This window comes from Corvus cornix, chromosome 4, assembly GCF_000738735.6.
Source record: "Corvus cornix cornix isolate S_Up_H32 chromosome 4, ASM73873v5, whole genome shotgun sequence".
NCBI lineage: Eukaryota > Metazoa > Chordata > Aves > Passeriformes > Corvidae > Corvus > Corvus cornix.
Window position 1 is genome coordinate 19,813,934 of NC_046334.1, and position 25,829 is coordinate 19,839,762.

Consider the following 25,829-nt stretch of genomic DNA (forward strand, 5'->3'; position numbering starts at 1 on the left):
ATATACGCTTGTATTCATTGAGTTGAGCTTATGTTAACTGAGTTCAGAATCAGTAGGTTTAACAGACCTTTCCCAGAAATCTCCAGTGAATTTTAGAATGGTCAAGATAAAACAAATTTTTGTAATGCATCTTCAAATAGACTTTTTAAAGCCTTTGGGGTAACATAAGAATTTGGATGCTGAAATTCAAATTTGCACACTTCGTCCAAGAGTACATTTTAGCCTCGGTAATCTTCAAATATGCCAAAGCTAGCATTGTCCTGCAATTCTCAAAGCACTGAAGAAATGTTTGTGTCTGTGCAGTCAATACAAGACAAAAAAAAGAGAAAAGAAGCATATATTTTTTTATCTTGAAGAGTAATGGGGGAAATTTAAAAATTAACATAGCTACACAGAAGAAGAGCCAATAGGTGACATCTGAGGATTAGAAAAAGGAAACTTTAACTGAGAGGAATGAAGCAGTAAGCTGGAGAAGTTATCTGAGCTCATGTGAATGCTGCTTAGCTTTCTGAACCATCTGTGGGACATGTGGGAGAGACTACAAAGAAAGATTTCAGACAAAAACCTAAGATGACCTTGGGCCCTACGTACAGAAATGAAAACTGCTTGGACAGGCTAGGGATGTGTTAGCGAAGTGCTGTCTTTTTAAAGCAGAAGTCTGCTCTGCTTCCCTAGCAAGAGATCCACAACCCAGAGGGGATCATGAACCTACAATAAATGTCTCTAGTTAACACTTTAGATTACTCAGATCTCTCCAAAAAATCAGGTATTTTTCAAACTCTGTTGGGGCAGTTAAGGAAGAAACTCCTTTGCTGGTGAATCTGTTTTAAGTGTTGACTGACTGTCGCAACTTGAGATACTTTAATAAGGCGTGGAGTTAATACTTGGAAGGAGCACAAAGTTTAGACATACACCTTTCAGAGACTAAGTGAATGCCAGATGAGGAGGAGTAAGCTTTCAAGATATGTATAAAAAAATGGAAGCCAAAATACATGATTCAATTACTAAAGAAATTTTATGCACTCAAGGAACATCACAAATTGACAGCTTTGAGTGAAATGAATACATCAGCTGAAAGAAATTCGTATGTCTGAAAGAGAACAAATGATGTGGAAACAGTCTGATGTATCTAGACGAGTTGTTAAAATGTCAGCAGAGTATTACATTAGCAAAATATGAATCCTCATAATTGTCAGGGTTCCAAACCTACTTATAAGTATTCTTGGTAATCAAAGGAGTCTCGATAGTCTAAAAGATGAACCTAAAGGATATCTAAAAATTAGTCTATTAGACCCTATTGAGCAGATCTAAATTTTGATAAGATTTAATCAATGCATACCTATCATCATTTCATTTTTAAGGAAATAATAAATTGTTCCATGATTGTCTCTTCGATTGTTTCATCAAAGAGCTTGCTCTTTTTCCCAGCTGTCTCTTTAAAGTGATGTCAAAGATTTGCAGACCAATGATTCATCCATGCTCTTGATGCTAATTTGCTGTTGACCAGAGTACATTTGTGTTTCAGCCAAAATTATAAGCACTGAGGTATACTGAAGTATAGGATCAACTCAGCAAAATTTGGTCTAATGAGAGGGAAAACCTTTAGGAAAATATCTGGATGGAAAGAAAGAGACCAGGAGCAGAAATCATAATTTTTCTAAATGTTGCTTGATTGATACTATACATTTATTTCAGCATGATCATTAACTTCCATGATATGAAAGCAGCTGAGATAAGACATTCCTTTTAGAGAAATACTTCAGGGGGTATCCCATCACCTTTCATTATAGACAGAAATTTTTGAGGATAGGGAGATCAAGTTCTCTTTTTTAACTACCATCATTCTATTTTTTGGTTAGTGAAAATATTTAATTGGTGTTCTAAGGAATAATTTAAGTCTAATTTTTCTAGGAATTCATGAAAGTTTAAAGTAAAAATTTTAGTCTAGTCGTGCATGGCAGACCCCATTTAGACGTTTAATACAGTGAAAACAAAGCAGACTTCAAAACAAATATGACTGCTGAAATATGAGTGCACATATATATTTATACAGAGAGACGTATTATGTACGTCTTTGTGCTGAAATTTGAAAAGCTTAAAGTGTTTAAAACTTAAAATTTTAATCTTTTTTTACTGACTCATGAAAAATTAAAGCTCCCACTCTGTGATTTTTCTACACTTTTTCTTTGCTTTTCTTAACTTACTTTCTATTTTGGGGAGTATGTAAGATATGCAATAAAACTAATATTTACATGCCTTGTTGAAAGTAAAGAGAAGTTATTGAAATGTTGAGAATAAGGACTTCACTGTTGGTATAACAGGCTGTGGCTTTGCCCTCCTGTCTTTTTGGTAACTTCTTTAGGTCAAACTGATATAAGAACATACTTGACTTTTAGCAGCTTTGCTTGAGAGGTGTTGATGAAATCTCAAAATTATTACATCTGTCAAGGAGCTTGCAGATTTTCCCCCATAAAGGAAATGGGCTTTGCCTGGCTCCCTAGTCAGACAGTGTAACATTTTGTCACATGAATATCCAAGACATCAAGCACAGAAAGAAGGAGAGTATAAACACAATTTTAAGAAGAACTGAAAGTTATGACCCAGGTAAATTCAAAATCAGTAACAAATCATGTTTATATTATATACTGTATATGAAAGCAATGTAGGTGAAGTTATCTTAATGTCAGAAGGTTTGTAAGGCGCAGTGCTAGTGCTCTAAACTGAAGTAGTTTTGAACTTTGGGAATAGATTTTCTCTTTAGGGAAACCTCAAACCCACTCTCAAATATGCAGTATCAGTATACGTGTAAATTTAAATTCAAAGTCCATATAAAAAATGATTTTGAGGTAAATATGTGTGGATATTTGCTTATCAACTGTAGGCACTTTTTTGCCTCCTTTTTAACTCTGCACCACAACCAAATTATGAAACATGACATACTGGGAAAGGAAATTATCTGTACATATGTACAAGCCAAGTAACCTTGTCTCTTATGCCACTGTGCTGTCTTTTATGTACTGTGATGAAAACATGAGACTGTTATAAATTGCAAGGGAACTTATTTTGCAATGGTGGTTTTCACATGTAGTATGTGAAACTCTGAGACAGTGTGGGCTAGAGATGTCCATTAGAAATTCTCAAGCACAGTAAAACTCAAGGGAAAACTGGAGAATTGGAGGTCTCCTGTCTGATTGTCTGGTATCAAAAATTTTGCTAACCAAATGAGAGCTTTTGGAAGCATGCTTCCATCCTTTATTTGAGGCCAAATTGCGTATTTTGGAAATGTGTGTGGAGGTTCAGTTGCACGAGGATGCTTATGCAAGATACTATTTTGGTTAAAAATCAAGCATCCAAAAATTTCCCGACAGCTATTATGCATTATTAACATTTAGTCTTTATTGTTTTCAACTTTTTTTTCATAGCACATTATTAACTCTGCCAAAGGAACAATTATCAGGTTTTTCTCTCTAAAGATTTTTCAGACTGACTTCTACCACAGAGTGGAAATTGTACAAACAGCCAAGAGCAGTAGGGAGTGTTACTTGTTGCTAAATACTGACCCTGTTTCTCTGTCTCCCTGGCAATTTCCTACACATAAAGCGTTCACGTCCCTCCTCTAGATGTACTAAAAGGAGCTGAAACAAAGGTTAGTCTCTTTGATATTAGGCTGGAGTTCAGGAAGAAGTCTCTATGTTATAATACTGGCTTTCTTTTTAATGGTTACGACCTGCTGGGAATGCTTCAAGTTGGGGATAGGTTCTTCTACCTGTACTGACTTTTACTGCAAACTCTTACAAAGACCAGATGAAAATACCATTGATGCTTTCATCTATACTCTTTCCTTTTTACTTTTTTTATGTCTTGTTTTGTTTGGGTTTTTTTAAACAAAGAATGGTGCACATCTTTGTCCTTTACCTTATGTCTGTCAGCACTTTTAAAACTGAAGTTGAAAACACAGAACAGTTTCAGGGCTGCTGGTGTACTCTGCTACAGCAACTTCAGTCTAACACCTTAAAAAAAAATCATGGAGACATTTATAATATACATGGGCCTAGTGTAATACAGGTGATCTATTTCACAGATGTTTCAAAATTTTTTAGATCTGCCCCTTCCTGTAATTAATCTTAAATCTTACCAAGTGTATTCTAAACCACAAGAAAAAAAAAAAAGAAAAAAAGAAATCTTACTATAGCTGCTGCTTTTGTGGACAGGACCATTCACAATAAAAAGTAGAAAATTCAAATTAAATCATATGTGAGAATGGCCTAAGCAGAGAGTCAGTCTCCCTTAGCTAGAGCATTATTTATAGAAAGTGGGACAGCTCTGTCAGGAGAAGCTCAGGTGCATTGTTTAAATTGCTGTTCCAAGGAGTACTGAGCTCCTAGTGCTGCATTTTCACCCTCACTGTGTCAGGCTCTAGTCCTAGGTATGTATGAGAGCCTCTGTCCTGCCAATGATTTGGTTATCTAGGGAAGGCAAATGTTTCTGGTCTGGCCAGGTGCTCACACAGAGAACCATGACCTGAGAGCTCTGAGCAACATTCAGCCAGACCTTATTTATAGCATAATACTTCAGGGGCTCATCTGGTGTACAGAGACTCAGGTTCCAGCCAAAGGGCTGCCTTACAGTTTAATATGAGATGATGTTGGGTTTTTTGGATTTTTTTTTTTTTTAATAGTGGTGTATCATTGAATGTTTTGCTTTTAACTTGAGGTTTTGCTTTTGTTTGGTTTTGTCTTTCAAGAGAAACTAAATTGATGACAAACCAGCTATTCAAATGTGTACCATTCTTGGATGAGCCCCTTTCTATTGCTTTGAATACCACAGAAAACTAACATGGGATTCAAAATTCCTATCCATCTTTTAGTTTAGCATTACTTCCCATAGTATTTATGAAAGTCCCCTCCTGCTTCAGTCCTTATCCATGGCCCTGTGTTATTTTACACATGGGTTTGGATAACAGAAGTTAATCCAGAGGAAGGACATGTGATCTGTCCCCCAGATCCTCCTTATTAAAAATGTTAGAAGGATCTTTTATTGCTGCATATGAAACTGGTTTTGCTTCCTCTGGATGCTTTTGTGATAAGTCCTTAGAGACTTCCTTTTCTTTCTTTCTTTAAGTCCTTAGAGACTTCCTTTTCTTTCTTTCTTTAAAGGTGACTTTCCAACAAATAGGAAAGATCACTCCCTTATTTCTGCTCCCCTGAGTAGATCCAAAAATTCAGTTCTCACTTCATTCTACTGGAAGTCTGATTTTTTTATATAGAAATAATTCTCATTTTATAACTAGCTTGATAGAAGACAGAGCTAATTAGTCTGAAGTGCTTAATTCATTACTTGGTTTGTTTTAACTCAGTTTAGCCTGTCGAAGTTCACCTTTTGTGACACTTGTAACACATTTAATTTAAGCTCAAGTCCAAACTTCATATATTCTTGCAAAATGATTTTCATTTACAAAGGAGGAACTGCTTGATTTCTCTTAGTAATGAGACTGGAGTCAGACTACTTCTGCTTTGTATTGTGCCTGGTAGTTTCACCCAAAGCTGGGGGTTAGAAGTATCTCTGACAAGGTGTTTATTATAAAGTTGCTTATGCTCTGTCATTTCTTAAATACTTTTTTTTTTTCCCCTCCACTTACCATGGACATTCAAAAAGGAGACATGGTAGTTCCTATGGATTATTGATTTTTCTGCTTCATTTTTCTAAGAACAGAGGTAAAAAAAATGCCGTGGGGAACTAATAGACAAATCACATGCCCTTAAATTCCAGTCCTTTAAACTTGTATTTGTGTGTTCAGTTTTCTGTATATGGGAAAAGTCTCTGATTTGATTGAAGCTCTCTGAAGCAGAGAATAGAGCAGATGTGTTTAGCCTCGATTTAGTTGAGGCTTTAACTGATTTGAAAGGGAGTTGGGTAACCAAGATGTGACGCTAACACAAGTTTCTGGATTCACCCAGAGTTTTAAACCCCTGAGGTGACTTACTGCTTTCCACTTTGTGCCAAGATTCACCCGTCAAAAATGTTTCAAATGAGATTTAATGCAATTATTGTTTCCCCCTCACTGGGTTCTTCCTCTCTCTGTGTGGAATTTGCTTTGCAAGAGTGACAGTTTAAAGTCTGGGACTGCAGCTCATCAATTAAGTTGGACAGGTCAAGGGCCATCTCAAAGGACTGTCACCCGTCCTTTACTCCTTACACAATCCCACTGCACTTCCCTGCAATTACTTGAGGAGCAATTTATATTAAAGGGCCAGAACTCCATGTATTTGCATAAATGTCTCACCATGTCCATATATACAAAAATATATATATATATATGAATGAGAATAAAAGTGGGGAAAAGCAAAGAATTTACAGCAGATCTTTAGTGAAGTGGAACTTACTGAACCTGAACAACTTTTTGATACCCAAGGGAAATAAGCAATCAGGCCAGATATTCAGGCTAAATGGTTTGCAGCTTTTCAAGTAAGTAGCTCATGTGTCAGTAGAAGTCCATTCAGTCTTGTGCATGTAAGGAGGATCATAAAACATGTAGTTGCTTATCTACAAGAATAATTTATATGCATTTGCACAGTTACTCTACTTGGAGGATTGTCTAACAAAGTAATTAGAAGGTGGGTGGTTTTTATAAGGTGCATATAGTGCTCAGCTTTTTCTTTCAGACCTTGCTTGGCTTTGCAATTATTTTGCTACAGTGTAACACAGGCAAACATTCTGTTTATTGATCACCTCCCCTTTTCCATAGCCAAATGGCAAATGGAAGTACTGAATGTTATGGAGCCATTCACTACTGTCAATATCTTATCTTCTGAAGAATAAAATGAGGCTTTGTAGAGGAACTTTTGGGGCAGGAGTGTGGTTATACTCTTAATTCTTGGAAGGAAGAAAGTATTAATTACAATTAACACTTAAAAGAGTTAAATTATTGTTACTGCTTGCTATTTCAGAATAGACCACGTACTTGAAAAGTACAGGACACTGTAAAGGACAGTGGAATGGGGTGCTTTGTTATCATCCCCAGTGGTGAATTTGTTCCCAGTGTTTCATCAAACTGGTAGGTACTCAGAAACATCTTACCTGTCATTAGTCACCTAAATATATATTGGCCATCTGCTTATATTTTGTGATTTAAGCTGATGAAAAAGATGGAAGAGTAAACACTAAAGAGGAAAAGAGAAAAGACATTAATGAACATGGAGAACAGTAATAGTTGGCAAGCTTGTAATGTAAATAGATATCATAGAATTTTTGTCTGTGTAATGGGGATGATGCATGAACATCTGATATCTAGAATCATCCAAACACATTTTGCAGTCATGCTAATAGGAATTGTTTCAATTTATCAGCATGACTTCACTAATGTGAAGAAAATGTTTAACCTAGTCAAAACAGAATATGCAGCTTTTGCCTTTCAAAATTCACTTGTTAGTAATTCGAAGTAAATGAAGTAGGCATCAATGAAAAATAGGTCATAATAGGAAGGTAATTTTACTTTATGTTCCCTTTTTTTCCCATATATTGTAGGGTTTTATTAGAATTGTATGTTTTCAAAAGCCTTTTTGAAATTAAGTCTTTCTGACTGGCTTTCATTGAAATAGTAGCACTTCAGAGCTCTATAGCCTTTCCAGTCCTGTTGGGATGGTTATACAGGGTAAATATTATGTGAAAAGTACTTGCAGAAGCCAGTCCAACTGAGAAAAATATGTTGTTTATTTTAATTTTAGGTACTGTACAGACAAAGCTGAATTATCTTAAAAATCACCACAAATAATTCATCATGTTATTTAGGTGCTTTTCCCCTTGTCATGTCATCAGATCTAATGGTTCTTTCTTAATTTATGACAGAAATTCTGTGGAATAAGGTAAATGTCAACTATAATGATGCTGTTTGTTATGATGAAAACACAGAAAGAAGGAAATTATGTTTAATGCATCAAAGAAAGAAATTTCAAATAGGTTATTTCAGTTACCTTGATTTAATATGTCTTTTGGGGAGAAGGGAAGGAAGGAAAGGTGAGGGATTAGTACCAAAAGTGACAGTGTGAAAACATGCGTCATAAAGAATGGTTAGAGACTCTCAGATACAGAAACATATTTCTCTCATCTATGAAGGAAGGATTCTTTCAGCGAGTACTAGACATAATAATATCCAATATGTAATGACCAGCTGGTGCCTTCTGGCCTGGAGAATTGTTTGACTCTTCGCATAAAGGTAGTAACTTATACAGTTCTCAAATTCATCAGTCATCTTTTTCTACCTGGGTCTTCATTTGGTTCAGGTGATGCTTTGTTTGTTGGAAAAACCCAGCACCAATAATTGTAAAGAGTAAAACTTAGGCAAGACATGAGATTTATTTTGCACTGAGAATTATTTTTTAAAGTCAGCACACAGGAATGAGTGCACATCCTAGTTCAGACCTTGTGTTACAAGAACTTATCAAGTGTTTCTGGGATCCTGGTACTAAAAACGTGTAAGTTTACAGGCAAAAGTAATTTTTTCTCATGCTGCAGCTGCTTCTTGAAAGAGACCAGAGGATGTTCCAATGCACCAGGAGAAAGAATGGATAGTTTTGGTGAGGACTTTCCTGTACTGCAAATTGGAAAATTCAAATTCTGCTTCAGATTTTATTACATAGGATCTTGAGAATATGTTTGTCTTTTTTGCTTCCCTTCCCATCTCTAGTTTTTCTCCTGTAATTGGAATGTACTATATTGTGGTGAGGACTATTTTGCTATACTTTTTGTGCTGCATCTGCCACAATGAAATCATAGTCTTGCTAGTATTCTCAATATAACAGTAATATAACACTAATGATTATTACTGAATAAAGATGCAATAGAAAAATATGTAGAGCTTTGCAGGTGTCAGCCTAACAACAGTGTTAAACAACCAGCAATGCCTGCACTATTTGTGTTTCACAAATAATTGAATCCTATTTTTGTTAAACCACCAGATTTAACAGACTTCTTGATACCTTTTCCAAACAGGTAAAAGACTCTAGTGTGCCAGGTTTTCCCCTGCTAGATCCATGGGCTCACAGAGCAACAGTAATTCTGTTTTCCCACACTACGCTTTTCTGATTACCTCTTCCACCACTTACAGTAGGAAAGACTGAGCTGATTCTGGTCTTGCATTATACAAAGCAAACAGCATGTGGCATTTCTGGTTCAGTGATGACTTCCAACTGGCCTTTCTTTTACTGTCACAGTTGAAACTGCCTTCTCTCTTCTCAGCAGCAGTGAAGGCATAGAATGAGCCCAGTTAAAATGGTTCACTCTTGGTTGGCTCTTTCACTCCATATAGTACCCAGAATAGTCTGAGTCCTTCAGCCATGTGACACTGAAAGGCTAAATGAAGAGCTACTTGGATCTGAACTGTGACTTCACTGTGCTCTGCCACCGCTCTGCTGTCTGCCACCAAAGCTTTCCTACAGATTTCTCTCTACAGTAACATGTTGTGTTCTCAAAGATAGTTTTCCAACCTTCCTGACTTCTCCTCCGTGCACGCTTTCTCCAGGGACTGGTATATTTGGCTTGGTGCTTCTCCGTCATGGTGGCTTCTAGCCTGTGCCTAGAATGAGCCTAAAGTCATCAATGGATGTTGGGAGAGGAGGTAGGAGTAAGATGCACAGAATTGGAGCAGAAAACACTCCCATACCCTTGGGCAATTACTAGGAGTGCTGTTTCTGCACTCTCACTGCCAGTCACACCCTATCCAGGTTCTGAGACCCGCCCAAGCTCTTGCTGAAAGTCACTCCATTCCTGCTGCCAACAGAAGATCCACAGGTACAAACTGTACCTGTGTCTGCAGCTGTCAGCATATTCCCTGCTTCTTTGCTTCCCCTATGGGCTTTCTCCTCCATTTGGGATGTGCTTTTCACCCAGCATAATTGTGATGTGGCTTTGGCAGAGAGTGCCTTGCATGTCTTTCACCCTCCCACAGCTCTTGAAGGGAAAGAAAAGAAGGGGCAAAGGGACGATAGCAATAAAGGCCATGACCGTGCAATGTAGGGAGTAACAGGAGGAGGAATAGAAGGACAGGAATGCCAGCAAGACAGAAAAGTGAAACTGTATATTTACCATGTAAAGTACAGTAAAGCATCTTTGGGAGGAACCAGGAAAGACCTGGAGCACAACAATTCTGCAAAGAGCTGAATAACAGGGAGTTTGAATGAGAGTCTGAGAGGCTGAGGAGGACAGCTAGCTGGGTTATTACAGAGACAGGAAGGACTTGGCATTAGAAGATTTGGCTTAATATTCGCTGGACAGAAGTGGCAAGTGAAGGGAGAATTTATTCTCTGGTTTCCTTTTAACATAGTTAAAATTGAAAAGATGTTACATATGTATGTATCTCAGAACATCACATTTGCTCTGGCACCAATGAAAGGAATAACTTGACCCCACTTTTCTTCTGTTTTGTTTTCTCAAGGTTTTTTTTTCTGTTCAGACCATGCCAAATAAACCTTATGGCTCTTAGGCCCTGTGTCCTCCTCCCTCCAGCAGCCTAATAGCTTCTAAGCAAGGTACATCACAGGATGGCTCAGGCAACATAGGAGATCTATAACATGAGTTTGAATGGAGACAAAATAAATCTACCTCAGCAGCAGTCTCTGCAAAATCACTTGAAAACACTGGTTGCTCTAAGGGTTGACTTTACTTCATAACCACTTTCTAAGTTTTATGTAGTGAGGCTAAAGGATAAAACACAAGCTCTCAACTAAACTCAATTGTATTGTAGTTTTTGAAAAAGCAGAAAGCTTTGAAATCCTTGCTATGTACTGCATCAATACTCTTTTTTTCTTTTCCCAATTCTCCAGCCCAGCAGAATAACTCTTGATTCTGGTTTTGTGATGCATTCATTTGTGATAAGATATTCAAGGCCACATCATGCACTGTCTGTTGAAATGCAGTAAATATTTAATGTTCTGTTTATTTCTGTAATGCCCAAATGAAACTACTTTCTATCTATTTACCTATCTGCATGTGCACACACACACACACACTCTCTTGGAGATATACACACATTCACATATTTAAACCATGTAGAAACTGAGTGAAGGAAATTGGAAAAAGGGTATAATACTTTGCATTTTTTGAAAATGAACAAACTAGTTAGTCCTCAAGCTATTCCATTAAGTAAAGGCAAGATTATCCACTTTATTCAGGAGGGGTGACAGAGGTCCAAGAGTGTATGTTTCACTCCAAGTGTGACAGGACAGATGGAGTCAGTATCTGGGCCACTACTTAGAATTGGAATGGTTTTATTAACCTGGACCTCTCTTATAACGCAGAGAGCAACCTAAAAGTTGGCAGTAGGCTAAAGCTTAAATTTAAAGGTTATTTGGCGGTCACTGAAGCAAGTCTATTTCCTAATGGACAGATGTCCACTTAACTAAAGCCCTCCCAGATGACTTCTTGTCTGAAGCTATGCCAGGTAAAGCAAAGACTGAGTGGATGTGTCAACTCAAGTAACCTCTTAGAGAGAGCAGCGTTCCCCGACAGTCTGGGCACCAGCTCAGTGGCACAGGAGCATTTGCTTGTGGCACATGGTCTCTGGTAGGTCTCTCAGTCAGTTGCTTGATATCAGCACTTTTAGAATGCAAGCAGTTTAAAAAAAATATAGCATTGCAAGGTGAGGGATATTTGTCAGTTTGTGTTTTGAAAATGGGGGGAAACTGTGTTATTTAGATTGAAATAGTATTGTCAAATGGAACATGTTGCCCTACATAAATTAGGGTTGGAGGCTCATGGTTGGTTGTTTTAGTCATGAAATATTAATCTGGCCAGCCTTGATTATACCAAGTTTTAAATTTAGGTACACCTTCTCAGAACCTACATCATAATAATTATAAATAGTGAGAATTAATATTAATAACTTTTTTTTTTGCCTCATGTAAATTAGAATATGATCTGGGAATGGTGTCCTTATGGGGAGATCCTGTGCCCATTGAAATGGCTCTCTACATGTATGTGTCTTATCACTGTCTGAATTTCTTTGAATACCTGAAGGATCTCCTGGAACTTAGAATTAAACAAATGAAAAGTTGACCTCTGCATGGTCAGAGCTGTTTGTATGGCCAAACAGATGGGGAAGGGGGCATTATCTTATCCAAATTAAGGGTTTAGATTACTGAAAAGCAGGTGAAACTTTTGGCTTTAGCTCTCTCTCCTCTGAAGACAGAAGCTCAGGTCCCAGGCTGGCTTGGTTAAGGTAGCAGTGTGTTTTATGTGGGTGTGAGGAAATAAACTTTAGATATACACTTTTTCCCCGCACTGCATCTGTTTTACAAGAACAGCCTCTCTCTGCTGCTCCTCCAGGGGCTGCATTAACGTGCAACACTGTAATAGCTGATCAGTGCAAACATAAGGTACATCAGCCATTAACCACATTTGAGTCAGACTGCTGGAAAGAAGACAACCCCTCCCTGCTGTTAAAAACCGTGGCTGGTCACTGGTGGCACTTCTCCCATGGACACCAGCAGTGGAGCTGGAGTGACGTTGAGGGAATTGAGGGCATTTGGGGAGGGAAGTCATAGCAAACAGAGAGTGGCATGGCTGAAACCTGTGGGACTTCAGCTTCCAAAGTTCCTGAGGCAGCAACCACTGAAGACCTGCGAATGGTGATTATGGCTTTTTTAGGAGCCTGGATGCGCTCATTATTTTTTAGGATATTTTCACAGTATTGGTAACTCCTCCGTTCTGAAATTCTTTCTTTCCCCTAGGTTTAAGTTTCTGCAAATGTTCTGTTTCTGTTGAATAGAAAAGACAATTATTTGTTTTTAATATTTTTATGATAGCTTGAACTAACCACATAGCACAAGATTTTTTTCACTCTGTTTAAATGGGTTTTGTTTTTAATGAATGAGTATTAAAGAGAATGGAAATGAGGAAGTGAAAATTACTTTATATCTGTGGTAGATGTATATTAAGTCAATAATGCGTTCGTTATTTGAAGTAATTTTATTTGAATTTATTTTTTAAATTCAGTCTCTTTCCTGTCAATTTTTTATATGGTGTTCTTTACCACTGGAATTATTATTCAGAAATCCACTCAAAATTCTTTTTTTGTATTAGTTAGAGGGTATTTGTGAGCTACAAACTCTTGGCTGTCTCACGTATTCTGTTATATGTGTCTACAGAGTTCTGCAAAAAATTCCATTTAGTGTGGCCAGTTTAGGGCACTAGAGGTTTTAAAGAGTCAGTAAGGACATCTGGTTCCTAGATAAGGCCTCAAAATTCTTAGTATTATCTAAACTGAGGATTAAAAAGTTATTATTTTCCAAAGGTTTCCATTACATTTCTTATTCTGCCTACTGTGCATTGTACATTATTAAAGAGTACTGCTCTGACATGCCCCCCAAAGAAGTGAATTAACATTTCGTGTGAACTCTGTTCTTTTGTGAAGAAGTAATAATGATTCAAGCAGCTCCAAAAGTTTCTCAGATGAATCAAAATTTATTACTTGTGAAATTAATGCCCATTACATTCACTGATACTGTGCATAAATTGTCATTTGTAGGAAAAAAAATCCCCTCTTTTTTGCTGTTTGCCCTTATTGATAATAGATATGTGACTTGTAGAGAGGATAGGGACAAATGCAGCACATGACTGACATAATTTGTGAGACTTTTGCTTCACACTGCTCATCTCTTGTTCACTTTACATACCTTTTCTTTTGTCTCTAAAGCAATTCTAGTTGTGATTTGTTACAGGTCTTAGAAGAGAGAGAGTCTATTCTAACCTGTGAAAAGATGAGCCCTGACTTGTGCTTTGGATTGGGCTTGAAGCCTTTTGAGTGTTGCTATTTGTAGAAAAGTTCTCACCTGCCAAGGTGGACTTAAGCAAAGTCGAAATTGCTGCTGGTGTTTTTTCTTGGTAATGTTAGTTATTTTTGTTTGTTTTTCTTTTAGTAGAATCAGTTGTCTTGCCGTTGGTTTAGTTTAGCTTTTCTTGAAATGCTTATTTCTCTCTCTTGAACTAAACCCTTAAATTTTATAGGTATACAGCTGTTTTTGCCAACCAGTCCCATAGCTGAAAGAACACAAATGCAAGCCAGGAGAAACAGGAGAAATATACAAGTTAGTTATGATGAATTTAGAAGTATTATAACTAAGAAGATGCCTTCAAAAGAGGTTTATTCTGAAGAAAATTGGTTGATCAACCTCTCACTGGTTGACTACCAGGACTTATCAATGGCTTGTGTCAATTTAGGATATAACTACTACGTTATGAGCACTTCTTTGATTTCTGCTTCCTGTCTCTAGTGGGACTAGAAAAATCAAAGTCAGAAGAAAGTGTAGTAAGACATAAAGTGGGGATTTAGCCTGTTTTATAGGAACATACTTAACCTCTCTGTACAATTCTCTGTCTGTGTAATGGGGATAATGTATTTAACTACAGCACAAGACGTCTGAGGATTAATCGGTTAATGAATTCAGAGAACCCTGAGCATGAAAAGTGCACTCTAAATGTTTCCCATAGAATTTTCTCCATTACCTAAAGAGAGAGGAAGAAAAAAGCTAATTCATTGCTTTAAAGAACTGTGCAAATTCCATCAAGAACACAGATAATTAAAGTAATATTAATAGATTTTTAGGTCTTCATTTTCCCCTTGAGGCCAGGTGTCCCTGATTTTTTTTTTCTGTTCCCGTTCAAGTAATGTCCCTGACTCAGTTGTCAAAGACTGAGGAAGCAGAAGTGCCCATCTAGCTTTGAACTTGATCCCCACAGTGAAGTTGCAAGGTTAAGTAAATGGGGTGGGTTGGGTTTTTTATTTTAAACTGAGCATAACACTTCAAAAAGGTTCTCTCTCCCCCCTCCCCCAATGTATTTTTAGGTTGTATGCACTCCTGCCCATGTCTGTTCCTTAGTCCCAGTTGAAGATTTCAAGGGAGTCGAGGGCTCTATATTGTTTCTCCCATGTATTGCAGATAGGGGGAGGAGGTGGTTATTAGAGAGAAGCGCTCTCACTCGCTCGCTCTCTCTGTTTCTCCCTCTCTGGCTGATAGCACTTATCTCTCGCTCTCTCTCCTTCTCCTAGGTGATCCATTTCTAGGCAACGTGCTGGCTGGTGCTGGAGCTGCCAGCTCTCTCTGCATCCCACCAGCAAAGCAAGCTCCAAAAGCAACCTGCAGACCATCATCTGCTTTCCTCTGCCTCTCTCCGGGTACTCCTCCTCTCGCTTCTGCCCTGTCCAACCACCACCTTGCGCGACAGAGACAGCACGCTGGGCTCCATTGGCAGATTTCTTTTTTTTCCTCCAGTTGTGGGAAGCGATTTTTCTAAGCGAAGGGTGGGGGGAAATTTCTGCATTACTATCTGCATTACCTTGAAGTTCACTTTGTTTTTTGGCCTCCGGGGGGGCTTTTCCTGCAGGAATCTGGCTGCTGGGAGCGGGATCGCCTGCTCCCTCGGTCGCCCGCTCCTCCCACCTCGCTGAAGGCGAGCTATTTGCTGCGGGCTCCTGGGGCTTCTCTGGCCAAGAGGGTTTGTGCGTGTCTGCTTGTGTGTGCGTGTCTGCTTGTGTGTGTGCGTGTGTCTGTGTGTGTGAGCGTGTGCGTGGTGTGGGTTGGAAGTTGCTGTGCAGCAGCGGGACCGAGCGGATCCCTGGACCCAGCGGAAGGATGGGGATTGTCTGACCAGCAGAGGCGTCTGCTGCCCGCGGCGGCGCCCGGGCTGGATGGATTTGCTGCCGGCGCTCCCAGCAATTCTGGTGCTGCCCAGGAGCCCCGCGGAAGTGACGCGGGGTTTCGCCGCGGAGAGAAGCGCTAGAGCCCCGGGCTCGCTCCCTGACCAGCCGCGGCTCTGCGCCAGCCATCGGGATTTTACACGCTCCTCCGGCTGCACCTCAAACTCTTGGGCTTCCTGCGCTGCACTGTCCTCCACGGCCGCACCGTGTGGCGAAGAGATCTGTTGTTGTAAAGCCTGGACCTCTGGAGGAGATGGAAGTTTTCTCCCTCATCCTGGTCGTGTCCGTCTGTTGGACTCGAACCTGGAAAGCGGCGATTGCAGATTCAATCATTCATATCGGTAAGGGAGTGCTGCGCCTGCTGGTGCTGCTGGACACTTTTCCAGCTCTCCTTTGCAACCTTCCCTCTCTTGGAAGGCTTTCCCCCTCCCCCCGCTGCCCCTACTCTCTTTTATCGCTTGATCGCTTGCTTTTTTTCCTGTTGTTTTGTCCCCTCTTATAACTGCTTTCCAACCAGGATCTTAGGCGTCCTCTTTTTCCCCTACTGCGCTGTGTAAAGGTTTCTTGGCGGCGGGGTATGTGCTTTAGACCTTGAGGTTTTGATGAGGCTGATGATAGGGGCGCTCAGGGCTCGGGCGCTTCCTCGGTTCCTCCCCACCTCCCCTCAGCTCCAACCTGCCTTCCGCTGCCCCGGCTCGCCCTCGGCCGGGGGAGACCCCACGCCTCCCCGAGTTCCTCACACCGCGGAGACGGCCACGGAAAACCCCCACCCCCCACACTTTTTCTTCCTTCACACCCCTCATCCCGCCTTCCTCTCCCGCGGCGGAACAGGTGGTTTGGCAACGTGAGCGCTTCCCCTGCCGCGGGCGGGCAGGGCGGCTGCGGGGGCGGGGGGCTCTGGCCGTCCGGCACCCCCTTCCCGGCCGCCACCCCGCCGGCTCCGGGCGCGCCTCCCGGAGACGCGGCTCTCGGGAAGGGCAGCGGCCTCCCCTCCGCCCCGGGGGCAGGGGGCAGCTCGGGTGATGCCGGTGCACGGCGCTGCCCGCACTCCCGCCGCCCGTGCCCCCTCGCTCCCCGTTATCCCGAGCCATCTCCGGCACGCCAGCCCTCCCTCTCGGCGGGCGCATCCCTGGGAAGCGCCGAGCCCCGCTGCCGAGCGGCGCTTCGCTCCCGCGCCTGGCGAGAGCGGGTCGCCCCCCTGCGCCGGCCGGGGATGCGCGGGGAGGGAGAGCAGCGGGGATGGGAGAATGAGGAGAGGAGGGCGCTTCCCCCGCGGCCGCTCGCCCATCTGCAGGCACCGCACGCAGGCGGAGCGGGGGCGGGCGGGCGGCCGACGCCGCGCTGCCCCGGGGAAGGTGCATTTGGGGGCAGGGGTCCCGCCGGGGTTTTGGGGAGGTTCCTGAGGCGGTGCCGGCCCCGTCTGTGGGGCAGCTGTCGCTCTCCCCGGGGCTGGCTTTATAAATATGTCTGCCGGTGCTTGTCGTGGGGACCCGTAGCGGGTTTCTCTGGAAGGGGAAGCGGGGAGTGTTTGGAAAGCCCGGCCGTCAGGAGCTTTCCTGCAGGACACCGATATTTGGGCAGCGGTGCACCAGCCCTTCGTGTAGCCGTCCCCGAGCCCACAAGCCACCGCTCCCCTTAGGTACCGCAACTTTATAGGGGTCAGTCCTTTTGGCTGTGTGCGACTGAAGCAGCAAATATTGCACAGGGGAGGTAGCGCTCTATGCCCTCCTTTTAAAGGGAGAAGGACTTTTTTAATGCTTCCCAGTTGTAGACTGTTAAAGCGACACTAGGAGACAGCCTTAGGATTTCTTTCTTAAGAGCTTGTAACAAACGATCACGTCCTAGAATTTGGGGGGAAATTTTGACTGTGTGGCAGATGAGTTTCTTTTCAATCCACTGCCGCCCATCCTCCTGGCTAAAGGAGTGCTGCTGGGCAAGCTGTATGCCTTTGCTTTACCGTCAGGGGAGACAGCAGCTTTCCTCCCCATGTGTTAATGAAAATTTGTTTGGTTTACTTGTTTTATATGATAAATGCATCACATTTTAACTCTCTTTTTTTATTTTTTTATAATGCTGTTAGTGATTAGATACATCAACACAGTAAATCCTCATTGAAAGCAAAAAAAAAACCCAACCTAAACTAGCAAAACCAAAGTAGTTGCTTCTCACACAATTAATTTGTCTTGAGAGACAATTAGTACAGTTGACAAGGGGATTAACTCTTTTTATAGACTGGCTTATGTTGCCCTGAAAATGGCAAACTATGTAACTGTTATACAGAGCTTTAAATCTACTAAAACGAACACTCTGAAAATAAATGATCTGAAATTAGAACTGTTTTAACAGTAAGTGGTACACAGCTAAATATTCCAACTTGTATAGCTCACAAATGAAAATTTGGCCCTGAGTAGCACCACTGTATTTTGTGACCTGGTCTTCTGACCCCCTTTTGCTGTTTTCCACTCTTACTAAATAAACTTATGCATAAAATATTTAGACATAAGTAAAAAGCTGTATTTATTTAAATGAGTCAGCAAAAGCAGTAGCATGGTACTCTATGAAGAAATTAACTATAGAAGAACTCTTAAAGCCAAAGAAAAGACCAAAATGCTCAGTTCAGGGGAAAAGAAATTCTACCAGAGGGAGTACTGATGCCTTAGGCAACAGACCAAACAAATGTATTATCTTTTTTTCTCGTTCTGCTGTGCTAAGATATTCAAGTGGAAAATATTTTCCATGTTTGAGAGGGGCAGATGGTCATAAGAAATAACATGCTACCTGTGAATACCCTTTTCCTAATAGTACATACTTTTTTCAATATAATGCACAAACTCTCTTAACTTGGCTGTGTTTTATTTTATGTGTTTCCTGTAAAAGGTTTCTTTCTGTCTCAAAGTATTTTATCAAGCATCTCTTAGACAATGCCAAAAAATGTTACAATTTAGTGAGTAGACATTAATGACTTGATGATGTCAGTGGGAGGGATACGGTGACTGATACCCATCTATGATAGTGCTTTTTCATATTCCTGTCTTCTGTGCAGTTTCTAATTTGATCATTAGAGCAGGTCTGTGTGTATGTAAATGTGCACATTTAAAAAAGAAAGGTTTTCCTGTGTCATATTGTAAACATCGGTAGAGCTGCTTGTAGTCTGTACGTTTCTGCTGCCCTGCTATTATAAATAGGAACTGGCAGTTCAGAAAGACTACATTAAGCTCTCTTGTGAAAATGGTGAAATGAATCGACTCCACTATAATTTTCCTTACCCTTATATAAAAAAGAGAGGGGCAGGGTTACCATGTCAAAACTGTGCAATCCTGTATTATGCTGCTTCTCTCAACCCGTGCATTGATTGAGTAATTTCATCAGTCCCACATTACTTGATTGCTTAGAAGTTTCCTAATGATCTGTATGCTGTAGGAAGAATCTGAAAGTCGTGAGTGGAATGGTAATGATTCTGTGTTTTATGAGGCTATTCAAAAAGTCGCTCTGATTTATGTAGCTCGAAAGCTCCCAAGTCTTTGAGATTAGCCACGCTGCCTGATATTTTCTTCATACATCAGTCGTCCCACACTCCTCACTCCCTAAACAGGAGTTTAGAAGAGTGTTTTAATTAAGCAGGGATTAGGTGGCATTCCTTGTCAACTGCACAGTTTGCATATGCTTTATATCTTCTACTGCTGATAGTCTCATGCTTTTATATCTTGTACTTTGTGCTCATTATTTTCCCCTGATATGTACACACTTATGGATTTCCTATTGTGCCTATAGAAACATATAGGCAGATATGTGTGTTTTAGGTGCTGCAAAAACACCTAGGGCAGCAGTCACATTGTGTGGTACAAAAGTTTTGCTGAAAAAATACACTAAAGTATTTTTGAAGGCTAATTAATCTAGTTCAGCCTCCCTGATTACTTCAAGTTGGTTTTCATGTTTATCAGTAACTTCAGTCATACACAGTCAGTTTACTGCCCTTGGCTTTTTTATTTTTAATGGGAAATTCATAAATATATGTAAGATACAGTTATATATATATTATATATGCTTCTACATATAATTATACATCTGTTTTTAATATATATATTTTTATATACAATATTTTTTTTTTCTGAGAGAGAAAACTAATTCTGCTCTTACCTCACTCGTCTCAGCTTTTAGACTTTGTAGGCCAGGATTGCTGCATTCCTTGTGTTGGACAAGTTCCCTATATTGCTGGGTCCTTAGCTTTGGCTCGTACCTTTAAGTTCTTCTGTACCATAGTTAATAATATCAAGGCAATTCCAACATGGGGTCTATTGCTTGTTTCTCCTCTTGATATTAGTGGTGACTAAAATGTTTTTGTTTTTTTTTTTTTGTAAGGGAAAGGGATTCTTGTTGCTTGGTGGTATGCACGTCCACGTTTCTTCTTGTAAGCTGATGTGCTACAATGCAGCTTGGGTTGTGTTGTGAATTGGTAATGGGGATTTAATTTGCTGTGCTGTTGGTGAAGCCTCATTAGGAGGTATGTAGTGTATGCCACTAACTGTTCATTACAGTATTCTCACATACATTTGTAAAGCACAGGACAAACAAGCAAAACAGATTTATTAAAAACAAATAAATCTCTGTGTGCCTGCAGTGTCCACAGAGGAGCACTCAGGTCCCTGTTTTCCTTGCTCTAGGGTGTGGGAAGGTTACTTGTTTATTTTAAACACACATATGAGTGTAGATCTGGAAACCCAGCGTGCTGGGGCTGAGCAGCCAGGAGGTTCTATTAGTAACTGTGTTCTACTTAAATGCTCAGCCGGCGTGACAAACTCTCTGCTTCTACGTGCGTTATTTCTGAAACACTTTCCCAGGTGCTTAGGTTTGTGGTAGTGTTACAGTCCCTGTGAAGTGTGTTAGTTACTCTGTAGCTAAAGACGGATGACTTTGCATGCCATGGATTAGGATTTGCCATCATCCAAAAGCATGTTTGCCATTAGGTGTCACTGCTTTCTGGAGTGTTTCTTAGTCATCCTCAGGGCCTGATCCAGAGTCTGTCATAATCCAGGTGAGTTGCTTAGTTGACTTCAAAAGATTTTAAGCTGAGCCTGTGGATTGCTGACCACAGCAGGCAGCTCCTTTTCATGTTCTTAAATAACTTGTAGTGTTATATCAGGTTCCTTGTCCTTGATAAAGGCAGAGTAAAAAAAAAAAAAAAATCAACCATCCGTTTTCAAGTGGTGCCCTAACAAATGTCTGACATGGCAATCACTGCTGCTACTCTGTGCTTTCACATGAGTACTTAGGGATGCACTGAGCCTTTATTCTCACAATGCCATCTTTGAAAAAACACACTGGAGAAAAATCTTTCAAGACTGTGACTGCATAAACCTACCAACTAAGGTTCATTTAACTTAATGAACAAAGGCATTAAGTATGGTTCTCTTCCACTCCCTGGCCCTGTAAAGCAAGTGGCATTGGCAAGAGATGACTTCTGTAAGCCATTAGGTTACTCCCTAGATATAGACTTGAACTTACATTATTTTCTTCCATTTGACGTATAGCTATCTATAATCTGCCATGACAGCCTGGTTTTGGCTGAAATTTATTGGAGGCTTTTGCCTTTTGAGTTGAGGTTTGTATTTTTAACCCTTTGTTTACTGCTACTCCATTGCTTGATTTTTTTTTTCAGCACAGTGAAAAAAGGTTTTAAAAACAGTTTATGTGTAAGAGTAGTTCTCTTTGGCTATCAGTTTCTAATTAATTTTCTTAATTACCTGGGTTATATATGAGAACATGGTAACACTCTTTCCATCTACACTCTCTCCAAACATATTTTGTTTTGTATCTTTAATGTTCACAAACTTACTAGACACAGATAATTACCATTGATGTTTGGGCTTACAAGCGACCAATAAGAAAAGGAAGTAGTATTCAAGTATTTTGAGCAATTATAAGAAAATGATCAAACTTTGAAAACCTGTTTTGCACATATATTATGATACATGGTGGTATGTGCCAAAGGTTGATTTCAGGTAATACATTGGTAATGAGGCAAATTCAGATACCTTTCTGCGTCTGCAAATTCACTTGTTGCTTTTTTTTTTCTTCTTGTTTTTTCATTTAGATTTGAATTCCAGAAGAAGTAAGTTGTTATCTAAGCTGTTGAAATTTTGAAGAAAACTTTAATTTCAGATTCAGGCTTGGCATGCATGTCAGAACTTGGGCAGCTCCACACCTGCGCATCCTATAGACCTTACAGTCCAGTTCATAGCTCTGGTCATGCTCACACCCATTTATGAGAGCCTCAGATACAGTTTGTGCTATCTAGAAGTGCCAAGAGCATGACTGTCACAGCACAAAAGTAAAGCATAACAGGCAGGTTGTTGGCAACCTGACAGAGTGGCTGGGAGCTGGTCATGACAGCTCATGTTTCTTTGAGGTGTTTTGTACCCAAGGCTGGTGGTGTAGTCCCTGGCTTCCTACTGGGCTTCCTGCATACAGATGCACTTCCTCTCCTTCTGTGGTGTTACATTATCTTCCTGCATCATGTATTATGTCTGTGAGGAAATAGTTGCTGGCCTGTTGCTTGCAGTAGTTACCAAAATGAGTTTCGTTGGCCTTTTCCGGAGTAGTGTTGACCGTGGCTTCCTCGCTCATCTGGGCTAGAAGACTGTATTGGAAAAGGTGCAATACTGAGGGAGTGCAGTGTGACATGTGGCGTGGAATATGTGCTAAATGGATAAGTTTGGTGCAGTGCTAGTTAATCCATCCTCAATACCAGGTAACGAAGGCCTGGGCAAAGCCTTCTGGGCACAGCTTTAAGCTGGCTTGTCCATCTGAAGCAGCACGAGGAGAAGAGGAAGTGCTGTTGTCACCCCCACAGAGGCAGGATGTAGTTTTGTGTTCTTGTCATAGCAATTTAAACACCAAGACTGATATGCAAGCATTTGGAGGAGGAGTGGGTGAGGAACATGTGTCTGTCTGGATTTCCCATGAGCACCGTCAGGGCAGTTTCCTCTGCTATTCTTCAATACAGGAGTCAGGCTTTGGTTTCTGGTTATTGCTTGCCAAGCAGTTGTGAGAGCTGGTGGAGTAAGGGAAAGATTCTCTTGTGTCTGCAACCACTATAATTAATAAAGGCTTATGTGACTTGGAGAGTCATAAGTGATCTCTCTAATATGGAGGACACAGGCTGAAATTGAAGGCTAGTAAATGAAATGTGCTGGTGTTTGGATGACAGTTCTGAAACCTGGCAAGGGAGCATGTTTGATATTGTGCAGTGCTGTAATTTTGTAAGGTTCAGAATTTATGTCCTAGTTTCAGTGATAATATACTTAATTCAGAGAAGGAGGTATTTTGTGTTCTGTATTGTACCGCAGAGTGCACTTCAGCTGGAGAGACTTCTTCCTGCTTTGGTCTGGGACTAACCACAAAAGCTCAAGGAAAGGATATTGTGAGAGCTGTAAGTGCTGCATTAAATAAAAAGAAAGAAAAGCCCTCATAAAAAGTGACACTTACTTAATGAGAAAGGATAATACAGTAACTACAGCATTTCTGTATAGCATTAAAGTTATGGTGGAAGAGGTGGTACAGAGGCAATTACTCTAGTTTTAGTCAACTGTAAACTGGATGGATTTGTAAGAGCAGGGTTAGATTTAAAGTAGATTTCCATTACACACATTAGTTGTAAAATGATGGGGGAGTAGGGTGGAAAAGACGAAAGGGAAAAAGTTTCTTGAAAGTTATGCTTGGTTTATCTGACAAGCTGTATAATCAAGAGGAAAATGAAAAAGAAAATGAGTAAAAATGCAAGGAGGGGAGGAAAATAAGATATCAAAGGCAAAAGCCACTAGTTCTGTCTGTTTCTATTTCTTTAGGAGCTATATAATGCTCCTGTAAATGCTATGCTCAATGGAAAAGTTCTGAACCGGAAAGGGGAAAATGTGAGGATACAGAATTTAAATGAAGAATTAGATGTGTATTTTAATGTATTAGATAACACTCTGTGCTGAAATGCTAATTATTCCTAATTGTTTTATTTGCTTTACCCATGAATAAAATATCACATATCTAATAAAATATGCAGTGAAAATAACTGTAAAATTCCTCCTGGAGCCTTTCATGCAGCTTTAAAGGATTTAATACCTTTTTTTTCATTGCTTTTTAAAACATTAACTTTCTGTAATCAGTTGGATTGCTAAGGCCAATATCCAGTGAACCTAACAATAATTGCTTGTTTTGCAGAACAATTTTTTGTTAGTCCAACCATATCTTTCTCAGAGGCTTAAATCGAGTTGGTGATTTCATTATAATAATTCACTTGTGATAAATCAAAATCAAACAGCACCACGCCAGTGCTGTGGAAAGGAGCTCCGGATGATAGCTCTGGAGAGAGCAGAGGATGGCAGAACAGCAGACCTGAATGCCAGGCCTGGATTTGCTGTGCCTAATTTTAATGTATACAGATAAAACAATTTTGCAAACGCATTTTTAAATAACGAAATGAAACTTTGTACAGGGCAGGTTTCCCTGCCTTGGGATGCCAACTCCAGACCTCTGTTTGGGACCTAGACCTGATGACAGACAGTAAATTGCTTTGGTTTTAAAGCATGCAGGAACTCATCTCAGTCAGGCTCAGCCTCCTGAGCCTTTGGGATGTTTTGAAGATGTCAGTTGTATTTCTCAGGTGCCAGGACACTACTGCAGAGTTACCTCGCTGATTACAATCACTATTAAAATTGTCTGGCAGTGTACCCTGGGCTAAAAGCACACAATGGGGGTATCTCCAGACCATACACTATTAAGCAAGGATATTTCTTTTTGTATATCCTTTGCCTTCTTGCCATCTTTATAGTGTTCAACCTAAACATTTGAGAAATATTTTAAAACCTTTTCATGTACTAGAGAGTTGTTAAAGGGAAAAAGACAGTAGAAAAGATATTTCTTGCTCAGTGAAGCCACTGTAGAGTAGTGGCAGTGTGTGGCCAGTGTACAGCGTGGTCTGTGGAAAGACGATAGCTATTTTAGGTCTTATTAAAACACATTAATTTCTCCCTTTCATTGTTTTTATTAGTTTCTTTCTCACATTCCAGGCTCGTGGCAAGAAGTTGTGATGGTCACTTTGTTCTATGCTCTTAAATATCTGCTTTTAATGTCCAGGAAGAAAAAAGTGAAACATAACATAACACAAATATTTGTTATTTGGACGGATAAAACTGTTTTTTCTCTGGAAATTTCCTTGGAACTCCACTTATTTGACGTTTTTTTGAGACAAATACACTTCGAAAAGTTGGTTTTTATTCTTAAAGGTAGTCTTCCTTCAGCTCTCCACTTTGGGAATAAATAGGCTGAAGAGTATTGAAGTATGTCCACTAATCTATTTGCTAGAAACATCTTTAAAGATTTACTATTCTGGAGATATTCTAGCTCCATGCTACAGGTTGATAGAAAGCACTGTGTATGTATTAATGTATGCATATAGAATATATAAATAGGTACTTTTTCAGTAGTCAGAAGAACATTCTTATTGAAAGTATTTGACTGGATTTTTCTTTAATTTGGGATGGTATTAGTTTCCACCTTAAGTAACAACACGAAGATTCGGGAGGCTTTTTGCTTGCAGGCAGGAAGCCTAACGTGAATACAAATCATGAAATGACACCCCACCGTGCTGGAAGTTGTACAAATATGAAACAAAAAGTTGGCTGTCAGGAGATTTGAAGATGAAGTGAAAGAGAGGGCTTGGATCTGTCTGCGACTTGGTTTGTACACCTGGAGACTTGTGTGTCTTTTGAGAGGCAGATTCACTCATTCATGTTTGTGAATGATCGCTTTGGGTACAAAGGGATGAAAGCAGGTAGAAATATCTACAGGGATGTCCTGTCAGGGCAGGTGCTGTGTGGCTGGTATCAAAATTTCCTGATCTGGGGCTGTGAGGTGAAAGAGTTGACAAGAAATGAAGGGCAGCAATGTGTTTATAATTATTACCTACAATATGTTATTGCCAGTAACACTGATTAAATTGGCCAAATAGAAACAATCATTACCTTATCAGCTGCCACCATGTTACTCTGAGTTTACCTAGTACAGGAGGTAATGCATGGTTATGCATATGCCCACTCTCACTCTCTGTCTCACTTGGACAAATATTTCATAGTACAGTTTTGGAAGACCA

The 25,829-nt window shown here is 40.2% G+C and overlaps 1 protein-coding gene across 2 annotated transcripts in view; it reads left to right on the forward strand.

The window, feature by feature from the left end:
* The first annotated feature begins 15,744 nt into the window (after positions 1-15,744).
* GRID2 (glutamate ionotropic receptor delta type subunit 2) overlaps positions 15,745-25,829 on the forward strand; it is a 693,323-nt gene continuing 683,238 nt past the window's right edge. Inside the window, exon 1 of one of the 2 annotated variants that reach the window (XM_039551427.1) lies at positions 15,745-16,029. In XM_039551427.1, coding sequence (XP_039407361.1) covers positions 15,942-16,029 — 88 coding nt within the window. In that variant the 5' untranslated portion in view covers positions 15,745-15,941. The remainder of the gene's footprint in view (positions 16,030-25,829) is intronic. The other variant, XR_005601815.1, reaches the window with a different exon arrangement.